We start from the raw sequence: 16,922 nt of genomic DNA, 5'->3' as shown, positions 1-16,922 counted from the left end.
TTAAGTCTAGAAAAACAAAAAATAAATCATTTGTGTTTTTAAACCAAAAAAACAGCGATGGACCATTTTATAGACCACATTAGAACAAGTGTAAAATGTAAAAAATGTACACTCGGTGCATAACTCAATCAGGGCCGAGGGATCCTACACGATTGTCCAGGTCTCATAGTAGAAATATGAAAAAGGAAGTGATCTGATAATCTAAATTATTTGTCATAAAACTCAGTCCTAAATAGTCAAAAATGAGTCCTATACATTATTCTGTGAAAAAATTAAATTTGTTTTGCAATGTTAAAGTGGGGAAACAAATCCTGGATCCGCCTCTTAATCAGCATCTGCACCAGTATTAAACAGGTACTTCTCAGGCCCGGGCCCCTGTGGTGGAAATCAGTTCAGTAGTTTTTGCATAATCCTGCTAACAAGTGAAAATAGAACTCATAGGTGGTGGCAATTGAGGCTTTTTGAAAATTGGAAAAATGCTGCCTACAGATGACACACGTTTTGAAGTCGAAGCAGTCATTACTCTCTTTGCCTGTAGGTGGCAACATTGACATAACATCCTACCTTCCAGTAGGTGGTGCCGGTTGGCAGGTGAAGTACTGACAGACAACTGCCCAGATCCCCCGTTTTAGCCAATTTGCAGCAAAATCCTATTTTCTTCTATTTTAAATTGTGCATTGTTTGGATCAATGTTTAATCGCCATCAGTCCTCTTCCTCCTCTGTCTTTTTGATTCGTTCCTGCCACCAACTCATCAGTGGAACAGTGAAACCCATTGAGAAATATGATTTTGGGCGGCTGCAGATTTGTCTGTGTTCATGCTCCAAACAAACAAAACAGGGACTCATTTGTCAAAGAAATGCTCCAAACGTGGTAAAAAAAAAAACTCTTGGTTTGTTTAACACAGCTTTGAAAGTTGTTCAAATCAACACAAAACATCTTTTCTTTTACATTTTGGCAGATTTAATACAGTTTGGTAAATGTGGAGATATTTCAACACATTGAAGAAAAAAAGAGAACAATTTTTACAAACTGTTGACTTGTGTAATCGTCACTACAAGCCCGATGGATATAAATAAAATAGGATCTTATAAAATGACTTTTTCCAAAGCTTTTTTTTACTGTACATTTTAGTTTGATAGAAAATAGAACATGAACCAACAGCATTTTAAAGACATGCTTTGAATTTACTTGACCAGGATTTGTACTTTTCCCTTCTGATTCAGAAAAATCTGTTCTCTTTCTTTATTAAATATATTTATTTTTCTTGCTACGATACAGTAGATCATGTGCCTGAACAGAAACAATGTACAATTTGACACAGACTTCATTTGCCCCACTAAGGTAAAAAAAAGGCATATTCACAGTTAGAAGCACGTTAGTGTCAAAATATAGCACCTGATCTGTATTTTCAAGCAGACAGAGATTCTATCGCGTCTTTGTGGAGCGTCAACGTGCACATCAGGTTTGTTTTACATTTCTCCAGCACCTGAAGCACCTGGCAGGCGGAGGATGAGGGAAAAATACTGTCGTGACTGCGCCCTCACCCTTCTCCCTCCGCTAAGAGAGGAACCACAGATCACTTTCATTGTCTATAAATCATTTTTTTCATTAATCGATTAGTCTTTAAAAAACTCTGATTTGAATGAACATAAAATTTTATAAATTAAACAAAAAAAGGGCCATGTCTTGACTTTTGAAAAACTGTTGCCCGATGAATGATTAATATTTCACTGATTATGAAAATAGCCACTAGATTTATTTTCTGTTGACTAAACGATGAATCAATCAAACTTTTCAGCACCACTGCCCAGAGGGTAACTGGTGTAGTGGGGCTGATGGGGGAGGGCCAGGGGCGGTGAGGTGGTGCCTGACTGAGGAATGACTGGCTCATCTTGAAACCAAGTGTGGGCCGATGAAGAGGAGCATCTTCACTGCGGAAGATGCAGGTACTGGTTCGTGAACACCTCCAGCTGCCTCTCCAGGTCTGTGGCTTTGTGTCTGCAGAGGAAACAAACACATGTCAAGTAAATCATGCAGTTTGTTTTATTTATTTTTGTTAGTTTCACATTTTCAGAACGGCTCTTTCTTTGATAGCTGTTGGTCATCCAGTCAGGAGGAAGTCGGGCGGAGTTCTGCTGGACTCTACGTACTAGAGAATAATAAATAAGCTTTGGAAGAAACTCCACCTACTGAGGCAGATCGGGTTAGTATGACCGAGTGGAGAATTTTGTTTTATTGTAGTAAAATCATTCATATCTAGTACATCAATTTTCTCCTCAACTCAATTTGTTCCTGTTTACCAGACAGTCATCCACTCTCTCTCCACTACTTCCCCCCAAGAAGAGAAGGAGCTGCACAAACCGCAGGCTCTTCGAGTGGCTCTGGACGGTCTCCAGCTGATCTATCGTGACTGTCAGTTGGCGGATTTCTCCCTCCAGCTCTTTTTGCGTCTGGGCCACCTGCTGACAGAGCCGAGCAAAGGTCGTAGTCATCTCCCTGGCAACAAAGAGGGCACAGTGTCGCACTGGTTATTTATTTAGCCCCACAACAGAGGGGACGGCTGGGTGGGGACATGGCTGTGCGGAGTCAGGCTTTGTCAGTAGCTTATAAACCAGGAAATTGAGGAAAGGTTCATAGAAATTAGCATTTGCAACGTAACCTAAAACATTTTTGTGATGAAGAATTAATAAACTGAAAGAATTGTCAGAAAATTATCTGAAATTGGACCAGTGGTATCATTTTACTTATTAAATACAGGACTGCCTAAATGAACTGCAGATGCGGCATCAGGACTTACTGTTGGACCTGGTGGCTGCAGCTGCTACTAGTGAAGCTGACAATAAGCTGCAGCTTCTCTGAAGCATAGTCCACAAATTGGCGCTTCAGCGTGCGCTCCTTTGCCTTTGTCGTCCAGGTGAGTCTCTCGTACAGGTACAACAAGCCGTACAGCGAGGTCGAGAGGGCAATCAGCTTCCAGCCAACTGTTCTCCACACCTTAGGGAAAACAGACAGACAGAGGCTGAGTTCGCACTCACAGGTTAAAGCACGTGGATTAACATGGATGGTTTTCAATGTCAAGTGTTTGCGTCCGCCAAGTACAAAACAACTGAGGAAACCACATACCACTCCTCCAACAATGATAACGCTCATTGAAGTGCGGGAGGTGAGGGAGGCCACATTTGTTGCCACGGCTACCATCAGGTCCTCCTGGGTCATCAGGGCTGTCTCGTGGTTTGCTTGCGATACTATGGAGGGCGGTCCTGAGGAAGGAGTAAGGGCCACAGGCAGCACTGGTCGAGAGCCCTGAGGGATAAGATGCTGAGTTTAGAAATCTGACACATCTTCTGTGTAGTGTGTTTGGAGTCAAACGGGCTACATCAATCACCAGGAAGTTCAATTCTTCCTCACCCTCGAAGCACAAGTAACCAACTCTATTCCGAAGTTACGCTCCGTACCTGGAGGTTCTGATCCACCAGTCTGAGGGCTTTCTGTGCATTGACAGATCCCAGGAAGCGGTGGACCAACGCTGTCCAGCCCAACGTAAACTGAAACTCAATGTTCTCCTGGAAGTCGCTGCAGAGTGTGGCGCAGTTGAGGTCGTAACTTAGGTCAAACTTCCTGCTTGGTACCAGCATGTTGATTTGGCTCTGGGCCGTAGAGGGGAGCAGAGGGAGCATGCTCTCTGGAGAGAGGAGAAAGAGAATTACACAAACAGGAATCACTGGAACATCTGTAGCTTAGTTTGTATTTTAAACGTGTAATGATACACAAGTAACAACACACAGTGACAGAAACAATATCACAACATTATCATTGTGGTCTCTGCTGTTCTTCATCTCTCATTAGGGATCAAACAACAAAAAAATATCACACCACAATTTCACAACAGCAGCTGAAGCCTTTTCATCAGAGGGCACATTAACACCTTTTCAACATCACTGTCACAGTGACGCATTTGTAGCAGGATGGGGTCTGGGATGATGGCATTCAGTGAGGAGGGTAAATATAACAGTGAGCAGGGTGTTACAGATCATAGCCCGAGAGACCAAAGGGTTCTGGCTAAGTTTAACAACAGAGTGTGAGCGACTGCAATCATTTTCTATGAAAATATGATTTATGTCTTAGCTGGGTGTGAAACTGCAAGGTTTTGAGGAAAGATTCATTCCTGATAACAAACAACTCAGTTTGTTGATCAGATATTTGCCTTCTGCAGTTTATCTTTGAACCAGTATTTTTAAGCAGGAGGAAGCTAAAATCCTCTACTGGTGGTTTCTGTTCAATTCACTTGGATCATGAAGAGGGGAATGACTCAGTGCAAACAAGAACCAGATATTTCCCACACCACTGCAGACCCTCTACTGGAAGCTTGAGCCATTTTCAGATATGCACTCCGGAAAGGCCTGGACACTTTCCAGAGTTTGCCTTTCACATATGAGGAACACAGCAGCTTCGTGTCAGCTCGATTTAACCCATCTGTCCATTCAGCAAAGATAATTCCCTTCTAGTGGCACAGAAGCACTGAGACTAATGGCTTACCTCAGACGTATGAGCGCGAATTGAACTATTTGTTCACTGACAATTTGACTCAAAGGTGGACTCGTGATTTTGTCACAGTTAAATTACCCATCATGTATCTCTGAGAAAACTGGACAGATGCATCCACGGCGTCGGAGCAGCGGTAGGCCAGGTTCTTGCCCATCCCCTCCTCCACATGAGCCAGCAGCTCCTGTCAACAGCAACAGGGATCAGAGGTCACATGGAATACAGTCAATGAGAGAGACAGAGCAGAGGATGTCAATTTACCCAGGAAAGGTGACAAATTAACCAGCGGCTACTTACAGACTTGTAGATTTTGAGGATATGAGGTGAGGGGTGGAAGTCGGAGTGGAACTCATCTATGATTACATGGAGACGGCAGATTTCCTCCCCCATTGCGCTGGACACCTGGATAAACCACAGTCAGAGTCATGAGTCTCCCACAGCACAGGAGCAGCCAGGCCCTCTGAGTCCTGTTATAAGTATCGCTAGCAGCACTTAAGAGCTCAAACAAGCTAAAGATACACCACAGACTGGTCGTTTCTGATAGAACATCTACTGTGTGTGTAACAACATTGTGCTGTGCGATCACATTCTAGTGGTGATGTGGAAAAAAAGGCTTTATAAAAGGCTGCACAACTCTAGAGCCACAAGTTCAAACACAGTAGTGACATTATGTGCAGGTCAGAGGGTTAGAGACTCTCAAACCAGTTGTCACCTACGTTACCTTGGTTTCGACTTCTTCACTTATGGCTTTAATCTTTGTCTTGATGTCAGAAATCAGCAGGTTGAGTTGATTCTTGACAAACTCCAGTCGGTCTATCTGATCCTCTCGGTCCTCCAGTGCCGCCACCCTGAAGCCCCGCCCCACCAACAGGAAGAAATGTCACAAATACAAACCAGCAGCTGAACAATTTAGCAAAAAAACCGAAACACAGTAAGGTAAAGATACACATGGACCACAGTAGAAAGAAGCATTTGAGAGAAATCCACTGACAGTTATAGAATTGAGTATCTGAAATTTATCCTATAGCATCTTAATTTACCACAGAAAGTTAAATCCATAGTAGTGACCAACATTTTGTTGAATCCATATTTCTACCCCAGATTCATAGTTTACCTCAACAAGCCCTTCATGGCATTGACAAGAGAAGACAATATCAGTTTGACATTATCATTGAAATCAGATTAGAATTAGCAATTCATCTCTAACAACACAGGCCCAACTACAAAAATATAAAGAAATGTAAATGGGGGGGATACTCACCTTTTCTCCGCTGCCTCGATGTTGATGTCGTCCATGATGCTCTGGACTTTTTCTGTGATCTGCTTGGCCCTGATAGTGTGCTGCTCAAACTTTGTTTTCACTGCTGACTGCGAGATACACTCCTGCCAGGCCATAACACACAAGTTACTGTGACAGTTACAGGGGCTGCGGCTGGACCGGGTGCGTGCATTCACACGCCACCGGGGACGAACAGGACAAGACAGACACCTGCTACTTTTAACTCAGGAGAAGAAACGAAAAGGAAACTCAGGAGGGAAAATGAGAGCAGCAGGGTGTGCGCCTTGAGTCCCACAGCCCACAATCTGTTTTTAAGGTCACAGTAATGTGTTGGTGGAGCCACAGCAAAAATCAAAAACATATAAAAACAATACAACCAAGAAAGTAAATGACAGAAAAAACTATATACATAAGAATATTGCATCGCTGTGGGATGAATTTTATCATGGTTTAGGGATCTTGAAGATTGTTGTTCTATGAAAAATTGATTTCAAAAGGTGTTTTTTTTAATTTAAATGGCCTTTAAAAAACCATAAATAAACTAACAACTACAATGTTATAATAATTTCCTTTCCCCACATTACTCCACTCATGATCCATATGATCAGCTGTCTGTCATGGTTATGATTCACTTTTTTGCTCTTTAAAAACAGAAGCCACTAAAGTCAATGATCATTTAAGGTCTTAACTCAAATGTCGTAGGGACAAATTCAGTTTCTCCAAGTTAAAAGCAACAAAACACAGAAACACAAAGAAAATCAACAGGTGGTACAGTTCAGACAGAACTAAATCAAAATGGAACAAAAACAAATGGATGTCTCGCCGAAGTGAATCTAGACTTCAGCAATGAAGACGCAGGTTGATGGATAAGGCACAGTGACTGGTCTACATGGCCTCTGGGGGCGGCCGGCCTGAAACTGTGCGGTGAATGGTGAAACCTCACGAGTAGTTAATGTGCCAGCGGTTGACTGGTCAGGTAAGTGGTCACTGTTAGGAGACTAACTCCTGTAGCTAATGCACAATAACCTCAAACAGAACAGAGCCTGGACTGAATGAATGAAAAAAACCTCCTCTCCTCTGTCCTGTAGTAACTCACTCTAACCAGCATTGACCAGGCATCAACCTGAGTAAACTTCTTTCAGCTGAGCCTGGTTAGTTGTGCAACCTGCTGTTTTTGACTCGACTTCACACCTCAGGCTTGAACCCGCTGAGACGTCTTTCTGGTACCATATTAACAGTATCAGTGTTTTGATCAAACCTAATACATTTACAATTAACAAATTATTGTGTAATTTTCTTCCAGCTCTGTCTCCTTTGGGATTCAAACACACCTCAAACCTCCTCTCAAAGCACTGGAACTCCTTCAGTCTCTCCTGGAAGCCCTCAGCCAGGGCGCCACCTGTTGAATGAAATGAATATGTAAGTTCTTGCCATCACTGCAAACTACAAAATATACGTATAATACACATTTCTAATTGCTTTTGGCTCATTTTTTATTACTGTAATTACTGTTTCATTATCATTATCTGTTGTAATTCAAAAGCGTGTGCCATTTTCTATCCATTACACTGATTAAAAAAAAAATAAAAAATACCAGAATTATTTTTTTTACATAAATTTGACAGAATGTGGATGACAGCAGAAAAACCTGCATCCAAATTTCATATAAACTACATATCCTGTTTATAAATTATATATAAACATAAAGATTCAAGCCCCACACACACAGCATCACCTCTCTGTTTTCCTCACCTGATTCGGGCATGCCCTGTGCACGCTGCATGCGAGAGTTGAGCACCTCTTTGGCGGAGACAAAGAAAATGCGGTCGGGTGCCTGCTCACGGTCCACAACCTTCAACTCCTCCACCAGGAAGTTCACACACCGGTCTGTGTGCTGCTTCCTCACCTGGAGCAAGAGAGAGCCACATTCTTAGAGCTGCATTGGTGTTTCTAATTTAGCCTCATGAAATCATATATATAAAAAAAAAAAAACACAGATAAAAGTTCATTAAAATTTATATTTAAATTTAATGTGTTCAGTTCAAACAAATTCTAAAAACAACTCACTCCTTTTAAAACACAAGAAATCTTAAAAATGATGACACATGTAAAACATATTTAGTAAAAAATCTAATGTTTTTGTTTCTGAAATGAGGTGGACACAGAGGGTTGACTCACATCCTCCATGTACTCCGGTTCATTTGCTGAGGCGTCCCAACGGTTGTTGAGAATGAAGATGTTCGGCTTTGACAGACGTTCGTTAACTTTGTGGAAAAAGTGCTTTTCCTAGAAGGGTGAAGAGCAAAAAGAGACGGAAACAAGATGTCAGTGATGTTTCTGATAGCGTTAAAATAATCATTTTATACCTATATTTTCTCACTTTCTCTTTGACAAGTTGAAATATTTAAATTAAATCGAAATATGTTAGTATATGTATTTGAATCAACAATAAATTGGGTGTTCATCCAGGGATGGTATTATCCAGGAACATTAGATTCATTCATTCAGGGAAGTTGGCGTCACAACATGGATAAAAACATTCATTGTTTCCACAACCAGACAGAATTTAGGCTCCCTTACATTATGCCTGGAGGTTTATTTCTATTAAATCACCCAGAGGGGAATGTGTGTTTGCCTTTAAGAGATGCCACCAGGTTAAGGGGCTCTGTGATTGACTTTGGTTGCAGCTTCACTTTGCATGAATGCCTCAACAGACAGGAACAAGAGTGGAGCCTGTGTGAGACCGACACAGGCAGCCACATTCCCTGCTCTCTAATCAGCTCAGCAGAGAACATGTCCACAATGGTCACATGTAAACTGTGGCTTTAGTTCACATAAGTCACATAACTGAAAACTTACTTTGCTTGCTATTATTAAATAGTATAATTAGTTAAAGTATACGAGTGGTCATATTTCAGTACAATAATCACATTACCGTGTTCATGAGAGTGGATTCAGAGTTGGCCACCAGCACGAACACATCAGCATCAAGACAAAACTTGTCAATCCAGCTGTCCAGTTGTGTTGTGACATCTGTCCCGGGGCTAATAGGTGTAAAAGAAGTTCAATAGAGAGTTGGAATGCATGACATCTTCATATATGAAGTAAAAAGCAAATCTGGACACTGTCAGAGCTTTTCCAGATTCAAATGATGGATTCTGTTACCTGTCTACAAGCACCAGGTCATCCCGAAGCAGAGCACACTTGGTTTTTGGCCAGAAGACGCGTACGAGACAGCCTGCGTCCAGACTCTCGTCCATGTGGAGAGCGTGAGCCAGCTGGTTTACTGTCTGCAGAGGGGTTGGACACGGAACAACGTAACAGATGTTAATGTAATGACTAACATTAAAACTTATTGCAACCAGTAGCTTTAGATTACTCTTGAAGTCATGAATTACCAATTGTTACAGCAAAAACATTTTTGCCACCATTCAATATTGATAAATCTGTTTCTTTTTGGCACAGCATTGATTTTGTTTGTTTTCACAATGTTTAAAATAACAGTTTTGATAGTAAAGATATTTATAGCATTATCCACTAAACTATTTAATTTTCAACACTAAAAGGAGAATTTGTAAAATAATAAATCAATAATAACAATAATTTTTACAAACATATAACACTACCAGTAGCCACTCAGATTTTACCGAACATTTAATTACGACTTTAGTAGTAGTTGATTTAACAATAAAACAGACATTCATTTCTAACAGTATGGACAGTGAAGCACTGACTGAGAAAAAACAGCTCGACAATCAAAAGCACGATTTAACTGCTTCTACTGAACCCATGTCAACCTCATTCAGTTCAGTGGGCGAGAGAGAAGTGAAGAGAGAGCAGTGTCTCCCACATCGGGCTCTAGTGTCAGACACCTGACACCGCGGTAAACTAGATGCAAAGCCGTCACGCGTCATATATGACAGCAGGTTCAAGTAGCAGTGGCTAAAGTCAAACGTGTTTACTATATTCTCTGAAAAACAAAAAAATACCTATTATTAAAGCTTTTAATTCAACATGTTGAGGAATCAGAGTTAAGGTACGAGTCCTCAACCACCCTAAAAAGAGGGGTCCTGTAGTTTTCAGTAGCTGAGAACATGTTGTCCCAGGTATTGACATTTTTAAAATCTAAATAATATTCACCTTGATGCTCTTCTCCTCATCAGAGCCCTCTGTCTTGAGGTAAGCCTTGTCTTCATCCGTGCCCTCCACACTCAGGAAGCAGTTAGTGGTGTGGCCAATACCGCTGGGCAGCACGCGGTCCCTCAGCATGGCGTTGACCACTGTGCTTTTACCGTTACTTGTCCTATGAACAGACAAAACAGTCACAGAGATTATCTTTACTTATATTAATTCGTGAACAAATGATCAGGTCTTAGGTATAATGTTCTTGTTTGATATTTGAAAAAAAAAACAACAATGCAGCTACAGACAGTAAAATACCAGTAATATGTTCTCAATGCATTTTACTGCCTGCACTGCAAGTAGGCTTTTGGTTATTTGTTTAACCTTTCTAATTATATGTATGAAATCTCTCAGGTTTTCTCAGTCTCACCCTCTGACTTTTAGATTTACAGCACGGCTCAGTTAACATCAGATTAAACTATGATGCAGAACGAGTTTTAACAATAGAAAGTGTATGAGGTGAAGAAACCGTGTGTCACCTCCATTACACTAGTACATTAATGGAAAATAAAAGTGAAAGCAAAACAGCCACATTGATGTTTTGGAGGGACTAGCTTAACTAACACAAGTGAAGTGTATATAAATGGAATTCTTATTAAAAAAGACAGTTTTAGAATCGCATCCAAAAAGCATTTACCTGCCAAAAAAGGCCACTTTCATGTGTCTGCGGGCCAACACCTCCTTAATGATCGCAAGCTTGTCAGCATACGCCTGGATCTCCAACTTTTGATCCTCACTGGCGATGTTCTCCAAAGCTTTGTTCCCACAAGTTTCTGTTGAACAAACACAACAACCTCCACTATCATCCATACACACTGCGAGAGCTGCCTGACAGATGCTGATAGACCTGGCAAATACCATACAGATCAAACCACTCACCTTCGACAAAGTCTGAGGTCTCCTTCACATAATCGAGTAGCTGTTGAAACACGTCGCTGATCTTCTTCTTGGCCACAACAAAGTGCTTGAGGGGAGAGAACTCCCCCCGAGCGGAGTCTGTCCTTCTGAGTGGAGGGGCTGCAGCCATGGTTCCTCAGTCTGGAGACAGGCAGAGACGAGAGGGGTCAAAGAGGGCAAACACGGCTGTAACCGTGCAGGTAAACAATACAGCCAAAAATGGCGGTCATAACACTGCACTTGTGGGTGGTTTGTGTTGATCTCATAAATGCAGGTGCACAACTTTTAGGGCAACTGGGATATTTAGGGAAAGCTGTGTCCCGTGAGCCGAGTTATCTAACTGTGAGCGACAGAAGTTAGCACAAACACGTGATGCCAACACACAATATACAACTCACACACACAATTAAAGACACACATTTGGATTTCCATGACTAATATGTGAAATTCCAGAGTTAATGGAGCGGACACACGCTGTCTACACAAGCTAGCTATCAGATTAAGCTAGCTAACTTTACCCGCGGCGTCGCGGGAGCAAGCTAGCATTAGCAGCGCGGATAATGTAATAGAGATAAGAACACAATGTCCTCACCGCGGTCCTCAGACAGCCAGTGTCCTCTTCTCATAACACAGACAGCAGCGAGGCGCAGCAGGACAACACACGGTGCCGCTCACTGCTGATGTGTTAGTATCGAGTGCTAACCTTGTGTTCGATTCCCACAACAGCGCCGCTGTCAGAGTAATATCTTTCCTGGAGCGAGTTTCAAGATAAAAGCTGTTTTGACAAACTGCCAGTGGATTTGCAATTGAACGTGTTTCAATGAGACTTTAAATTGGCTCCTGCTGATTTGAATTATGCTTTAAAAACACGTGGTTGATATCTTTACTCAACCGACTCACCATAGCCACCATAATAATTGTACAATTTTACACATGAAACCTTCATTTTCCTTTGATTTTATTTTGAAAGTCTCTTCCTGCTACGTACAGGTTGACCACAGTTAACGTGACGCAGTGACAACATCCGATCAGGACAGAGGGGCGGAGACAGGTGACGACACGATTGGCGGGCAGCAGCCAATCATTGAGCAGAGAATTCATCCAACCCCTGACATGTCCTTTAATGTCCCTGAGAACTCAACTCGGTAGATAGATAGATAGATAGATAGATAGATAGATAGATAGTTAGATAGATAGATAGAGAGAGAGAGAGAGAGAGAGAGAGAGAGAGAGAGAGAGAGAGAGAGACTAATGTTTTTAAGTATAAGGTGATTGAAAGACACAAGTATCCGAGGTGGAGTATTGAAGCCAAATACAGTATAAATACAGATTTAAAGATAAGTAACTTGAAGCTATACAAAGTTGTGCGTTACACTAACATAGCCTGAAAAAAATATGGTACAGCAGATGATGATGCGTTTCCTCATTTCCTTTTTTTTAAGCATGCAATGATGCTATACAATTCATGAATAAAGAATTTGGTAATCATATACATAATATATTTCTGAACGTCCATCCAAAACTCACTGGTATACATACAGTGATAAACTACATGACATATTGGTCCAAACAACTACAGCTCAGGGCGTAGGGGTCACTCAGTCTGTATTTAATTTTCTCTTTCTCTTGGAAAAGGTCAAACACTGGTCCAAACCACACTGCAGTAACTAACCATCCATTACCTATAACCATGCTTACAATACTCACATGAGCAGCCTGTGAATGGGACAATGCCCGAGAGGAAACGCCTCTGTTGTGTATACGTGTGTGTGTGTGTGTGTGTGTGTGTGTGTGTGTGTGTGTGTGTGTGTGTGTGTGTGTGTGTGTGTGTGTGTGTGTGTGTGTGTGTGTGTGTGTGTGTGTGTGTGTGTGTGTGTGTGTGTGTGTGTGTGTGTGTGTGTGTGTGTGAGACCTTAGCTTCTGTGGCAAATCAGTCAGAGCAGCGGACACTGAAACACCTCCAGCTCCAGCCTCTGTTTGGCTTTGAGATATTTGAAAACCACGCATCACCTCAGAAACTCGGAATTTAACTTGTCGACTTTCTTTTTCTTGTTGGATTTTTCTCTTATGGTTTTTTGTAAAGACTGTGGGTGGATTTATGATGGAGAATTAAAATGGTGAGGAAGAAAAAGCTGCTAGTGTTTGGGTAAGTATTACTCCTGCATTCGGAGCGTCAGAGATTATTTCAATTCTTAGCCTCTTTAAAAATCACCATGATGCTATAACGTCTTTTAAAGGTGTCTCTGATGCTTTATTTTTATATGTCATATTGTATTTCTATGTTATAGGTGTCTTTCTTTTTCAGCAGCATGGCCTCAGCATGTTAAATTAGTGATGAGATGGATTTACTAACTGCTCCCCTGGGCAGATATAGATTTCATCTCATCCAAATGTCATTTTCATCCAAACTGAACTCTTGCACTGAGGAAAACTTGACATTTCAACAGTTTAAATTGTTATTTTGGGTGATTTGGGGCAATACTTTAAAGAAAATTGTGACTAAAACCATGGAAATTACTTTTTTAATATAAATTTACAATTTCACTAGTGAGTTTTCCTCATGTGAAGTAACCTGGGCTCAAACTATGTTTCTGTCAGCTTCCCCATTGTGTTGGTGCCATTGTGGCAGCATAGGTGACACAACAGCTCATGTGTGTATTGTTTGTGTGTGTATGTATGGGTGACCTTTACATTGTGAAAAATCCCATCCAGCATTCTCTTTCTCTGGGAATTTAGTTATTTTGCCACAAACAGGGTACAAAAAATTAAACTTCAAACCATACGTATGATTTCTCCATCCTCAGATTCACATGAACTGGTCTGCCAGGGGGTTAAAGCCAATGTTTTGATGGGAAAACATCCTGTGTTATCTTTCTTTCCTTTTTTTAGAATTTGTGGAAGCATGATGTGGGATGGATAAACAACAACAAAACTCTACTGTAAGTCGACTGTCTGAATTGTTTTAATGATGAATGAATGTAAATTTGTAATGATGGAGTATGAATGACCCTGGTGACCTCTATGGCCTATGAGACAGTGGTCATTTCAAAAACTGTGTTTACAGTCATAGTTTCCCTAATTTATAACATTTCTTTTGATATTTAATACTGCAGGTATATATATAGGATTTTGTATTTTAAAAGTTTTCAAGGCCTCCATCAGATGTTTGTTTGAAAGAGTGTAACTTAAAATATTTCCAATATTTACATTTTAATATAATTATTTTACAGCCAAATATCTTGTTTCTAATAGATGCATGCAGACCACTTTGCTCCATTAAGCTTTCGTGAAAAGAATGAATCTGTGATATCAAATACAAAACTGCGTCTCCGTGGCTTTCGTCGTAGATGGCTTCCAATGACCCTGACCTTCCTGACCTCTCTGGTGACCCCCAGCCTGGTGACCTCATTGAGATCTTCCGACCAGCCTATCAGCACTGGGCTCTCTACCTGGGAGACGGTTACATCATCAACCTGACTCCTGTTGGTTAGTGGGAACCTCTAAATTAGACTGAATTAAACAAATTTAAAAAATAAACTTTTAAAAGTGTAACTTGACATCATGCCACCTTCATCCAGCCTTTGTGACAAATTTAACCAGTCAGAGGCAGTAAAGCTTGTTTAAGGAGGATGGTCACTATGCATATATACTATATAAAGTGTAGATTCAAACTCAAGATCATCACCAGAATCAATCAATGACACGACTAAATACCAATTATACATGTTTTCTTTCTTTCAGCTGTAAAAGTGGTTTAGTTACACTTTAAGATGAATTGTAAATGATTAGGTTCATTGCATTTCCATTCAACTGCTATATTTTGGATTATAGTTGTGCAGTTGTGGCTGAACCAAGCTCTACTTGTTGCAGGCCGCAGGCCGAAAAACAATTTGTCTTCTTCTAAACTTTGACAACCTCTTTAATTAGGTCAACCTATAAAACTTATTTTTTTTTAAAGTTGCTTTCAGTTTTGTGTTTTTTGCAGAGTTGTGTGTCATGAATCACACTTTCAACTAGTATTTGCATTATTTCTTCACTTACACTACACTAATTTAGACTTTAGAGGCCACCATGACAATAATAGAATGTTGGAGACATGATACATCAAGTTTCTAATGTGTCTTGGCGGAAATAATAAAAATACTCCTGTTGCTTTCTTTAATTTAGTTTGCAAAGTGGAAAAAGTTTGGCTTGTCCATTCTGTCAGGATCCTTAATGTCTTCAGGATCTTTGTGATGGTTCCCAACACAAAATGCTTCACACACAACCTACAATATTTAATTTAGTCTCTAAACTAATCATTTGCTGTTACACCTAAGAGAAAAAAACTGGGTTAAATCCACTAAGGCCCTTCTCTCCCTGTACAGACGAGAGCCAGGCAGCCGCCATGTCCAGTGTGAAGTCCGTCTTCAGCAGGAAGGCAGTGGTGCGCATGCAGCTGCTGAAGGAGGTGGTGGGAAGCGACTCGTACCGGGTCAACAACAAGTACGACCACAACCACACACCCCTGCCCATCTCCGAAATCATCCAGCGAGCGCAAGTCCTCATTGGCCAGGAAGTGTCCTACGACCTGCTGGGGAGCAACTGCGAGCACTTTGTGACCCTCCTGCGTTACGGGGAGGGGGTGTCCGAGCAGGTCTCTCACTGTCTCTTTACTTTCTGTCTCATATGTAATTAGGGCAAAAACACTTTTGCTCAGAAGGCCACATTGTCCAATGGATCCTTAAGGTCACCAAGGTCATAGTTTCACTTGAGAAATAGATTTTAGAACAAGCAGGATATTTAAAACTGAATTTCTTTCTAAATAAATAAAGTCAAATTTATTTTTAGTGTGAATCTGTTTTTATGAAGACGTGAGTTGTATCATTGGGCCGTTGGTTTGTTTTCCTGAATATTTTACTGTGGAAATAAATGTCAAATATCACCATTTGTCCAAAAACTGCAGTGAGATGCATAGGGGAACATACAAACCCCCTTAACTAAAAATATGAATGTGGTTCCTGTTTCCCAAACTACATTTGGTTCTGGTGACAGGAAGTGATGTAATAAAACTTAATGGGACACTTCACCCAAAAACCCAAAGAAGTGTATTCTGCATTGAGACCAATCACTGTAAATCATTTACACACAGTACTGGAGAGTTTAAAGTTATGCTCTGGGTCGACATTAAAGGGTTGATCTACCCAAAAATCTATGTTCTGACCATCAACCCTGTTGCTTTGCATGTGACCAAAACTGGGTTTAATGTTTTTGTACTTTCCATCTTCAGAGAACATATCAGCTGTGCTCAGGTTGAATTAATGAGGGTTACCATGGTTTACAACACTGACCAGTTTAACATTGAAATATCCATATAAACTCTTCAATGGGCAACATATTGAACAGAAGTGCACTCTTTGTTCTTTAAGAGATGCATGTGTTGGTTTGGTGAATTATTTGCTTCCTCTTCTTTAGGCAACAGACATATTTTATATTATGTACATCTGTTTAGGAATTGATTATTTCTGAATTATGCTGTACCATTATTATTGCTTTGTTCTGATCCCTGCTATCCCTTTGATGTAATACTAAATAACTCCAAAACCTCTGCTCCACTTTGTCTCCGCAGGCTACACGGGCCATTGGGGCCATCAGTTTGGTGACGGCAGCAGCCAGTGCCTTCTCTGTCCTGGGACTCATCAACACACGATCCAGAAACAGACCCTTCTGACAGAGGTGTCCTTCACTGAAGGGTCTTGTCCCCCAACATTCATGCGGCTGTGATTTAAAAAAAATTGAAATAAAGCATTATTATTAATTCCAAACAGTGTGTTAGTTGTCTAGTGATTTCTTGGGTTAATTAAGCAATCAATCGTTTCATTTTTTGACAATAAGTCAACCTTATTGCCATTTGTGGCATATTTACAGGACATAGACGGAGAGAGAAGGGGAAAGCATTTTGGACGTATTTCTGAAACTGTGAAATTGACCTGCAGTATTCGAGCCTCAGCAAATAAAGACCCATTGTTGGAATAATAAAA

The 16,922-nt window shown here is 40.8% G+C and overlaps 2 protein-coding genes across 5 annotated transcripts; one reads left to right on the top strand and one right to left on the bottom strand.

The window, feature by feature from the left end:
• Positions 1–873: 873 nt before the first annotated feature.
• mfn1b (mitofusin 1b) lies at positions 874–11,687 on the bottom strand. Of its 2 annotated transcripts, none has more exons than XM_035177185.2 (18): positions 11,606–11,687; positions 10,885–11,043; positions 10,643–10,778; positions 9,964–10,126; positions 8,989–9,113; positions 8,759–8,867; positions 8,002–8,109; positions 7,576–7,729; positions 7,155–7,222; positions 5,806–5,927; positions 5,266–5,392; positions 4,842–4,946; positions 4,626–4,728; positions 3,458–3,684; positions 3,126–3,305; positions 2,800–2,996; positions 2,364–2,498; positions 874–2,000 (listed from the first exon to the last, which is right to left on the bottom strand). In XM_035177185.2, the coding sequence occupies exons 2-18, from the start codon at positions 11,030–11,032 to the stop codon at positions 1,931–1,933; spliced, it is 2,277 nt and encodes a 758-aa protein (XP_035033076.1). In that variant the 5' UTR covers positions 11,033–11,043; positions 11,606–11,687; the 3' UTR covers positions 874–1,930. The 2 variants fall into 2 exon arrangements, with proteins under 2 accessions (XP_035033076.1, XP_035033075.1); XM_035177184.2 differs by having other exon boundaries at positions 11,495–11,651.
• On the top strand, positions 10,958–16,681 carry plaat1 (phospholipase A and acyltransferase 1). Of its 3 annotated transcripts, XM_035177190.2 has the most exons (6): positions 10,958–11,102; positions 11,893–11,953; positions 13,792–13,841; positions 14,250–14,388; positions 15,270–15,538; positions 16,511–16,681. In XM_035177190.2, the coding sequence occupies exons 3-6, from the start codon at positions 13,815–13,817 to the stop codon at positions 16,610–16,612; spliced, it is 537 nt and encodes a 178-aa protein (XP_035033081.1). In that variant the 5' UTR covers positions 10,958–11,102; positions 11,893–11,953; positions 13,792–13,814; the 3' UTR covers positions 16,613–16,681. The 3 variants fall into 3 exon arrangements, with proteins under 3 accessions (XP_035033081.1, XP_035033084.1, XP_035033083.1); XM_035177193.2 differs by lacking the exon at positions 11,893–11,953; XM_035177192.2 differs by lacking the exons at positions 10,958–11,102; positions 11,893–11,953 and adding an exon at positions 12,850–13,048.
• The last annotated feature ends 241 nt before the right edge of the window (positions 16,682–16,922 follow it).

Source organism: Hippoglossus stenolepis, chromosome 14 (genome assembly GCF_022539355.2).
Source record: "Hippoglossus stenolepis isolate QCI-W04-F060 chromosome 14, HSTE1.2, whole genome shotgun sequence".
NCBI classification, from domain to species: Eukaryota; Metazoa; Chordata; class Actinopteri; order Pleuronectiformes; family Pleuronectidae; genus Hippoglossus; species Hippoglossus stenolepis.
The sequence above is the reverse complement of the archived record's forward strand: the minus strand, read 5'-3'. Positions and strand labels throughout refer to the sequence as shown.

Bases quoted from the DNA above. Each gene is read 5' to 3' on its own strand.
- plaat1 (XM_035177193.2), top strand. From the start codon at position 13,815: ATGGATAAACAACAACAAAACTCTACT. The intron at 13,842-14,249 runs GTAAGTCGACTG...CTTTCGTCGTAG, and splicing joins AACAACAACAAAACTCTACT to ATGGCTTCCAATGACCCTGA. The intron at 15,539-16,510 runs GTCTCTCACTGT...TTGTCTCCGCAG, and splicing joins GGGAGGGGGTGTCCGAGCAG to GCTACACGGGCCATTGGGGC.
- mfn1b (XM_035177185.2), bottom strand. From the start codon at position 11,032: ATGGCTGCAGCCCCTCCACTCAGAAGGACAGACTCCGCTCGGGGGGAG. The intron at 7,730-8,001 runs GTGAGTCAACCC...CTCTTGCTCCAG, and splicing joins AACCGGAGTACATGGAGGAT to GTGAGGAAGCAGCACACAGA. The intron at 5,393-5,805 runs GTGAGTATCCCC...GCGGGGCTTCAG, and splicing joins ATCGAGGCAGCGGAGAAAAG to GGTGGCGGCACTGGAGGACC.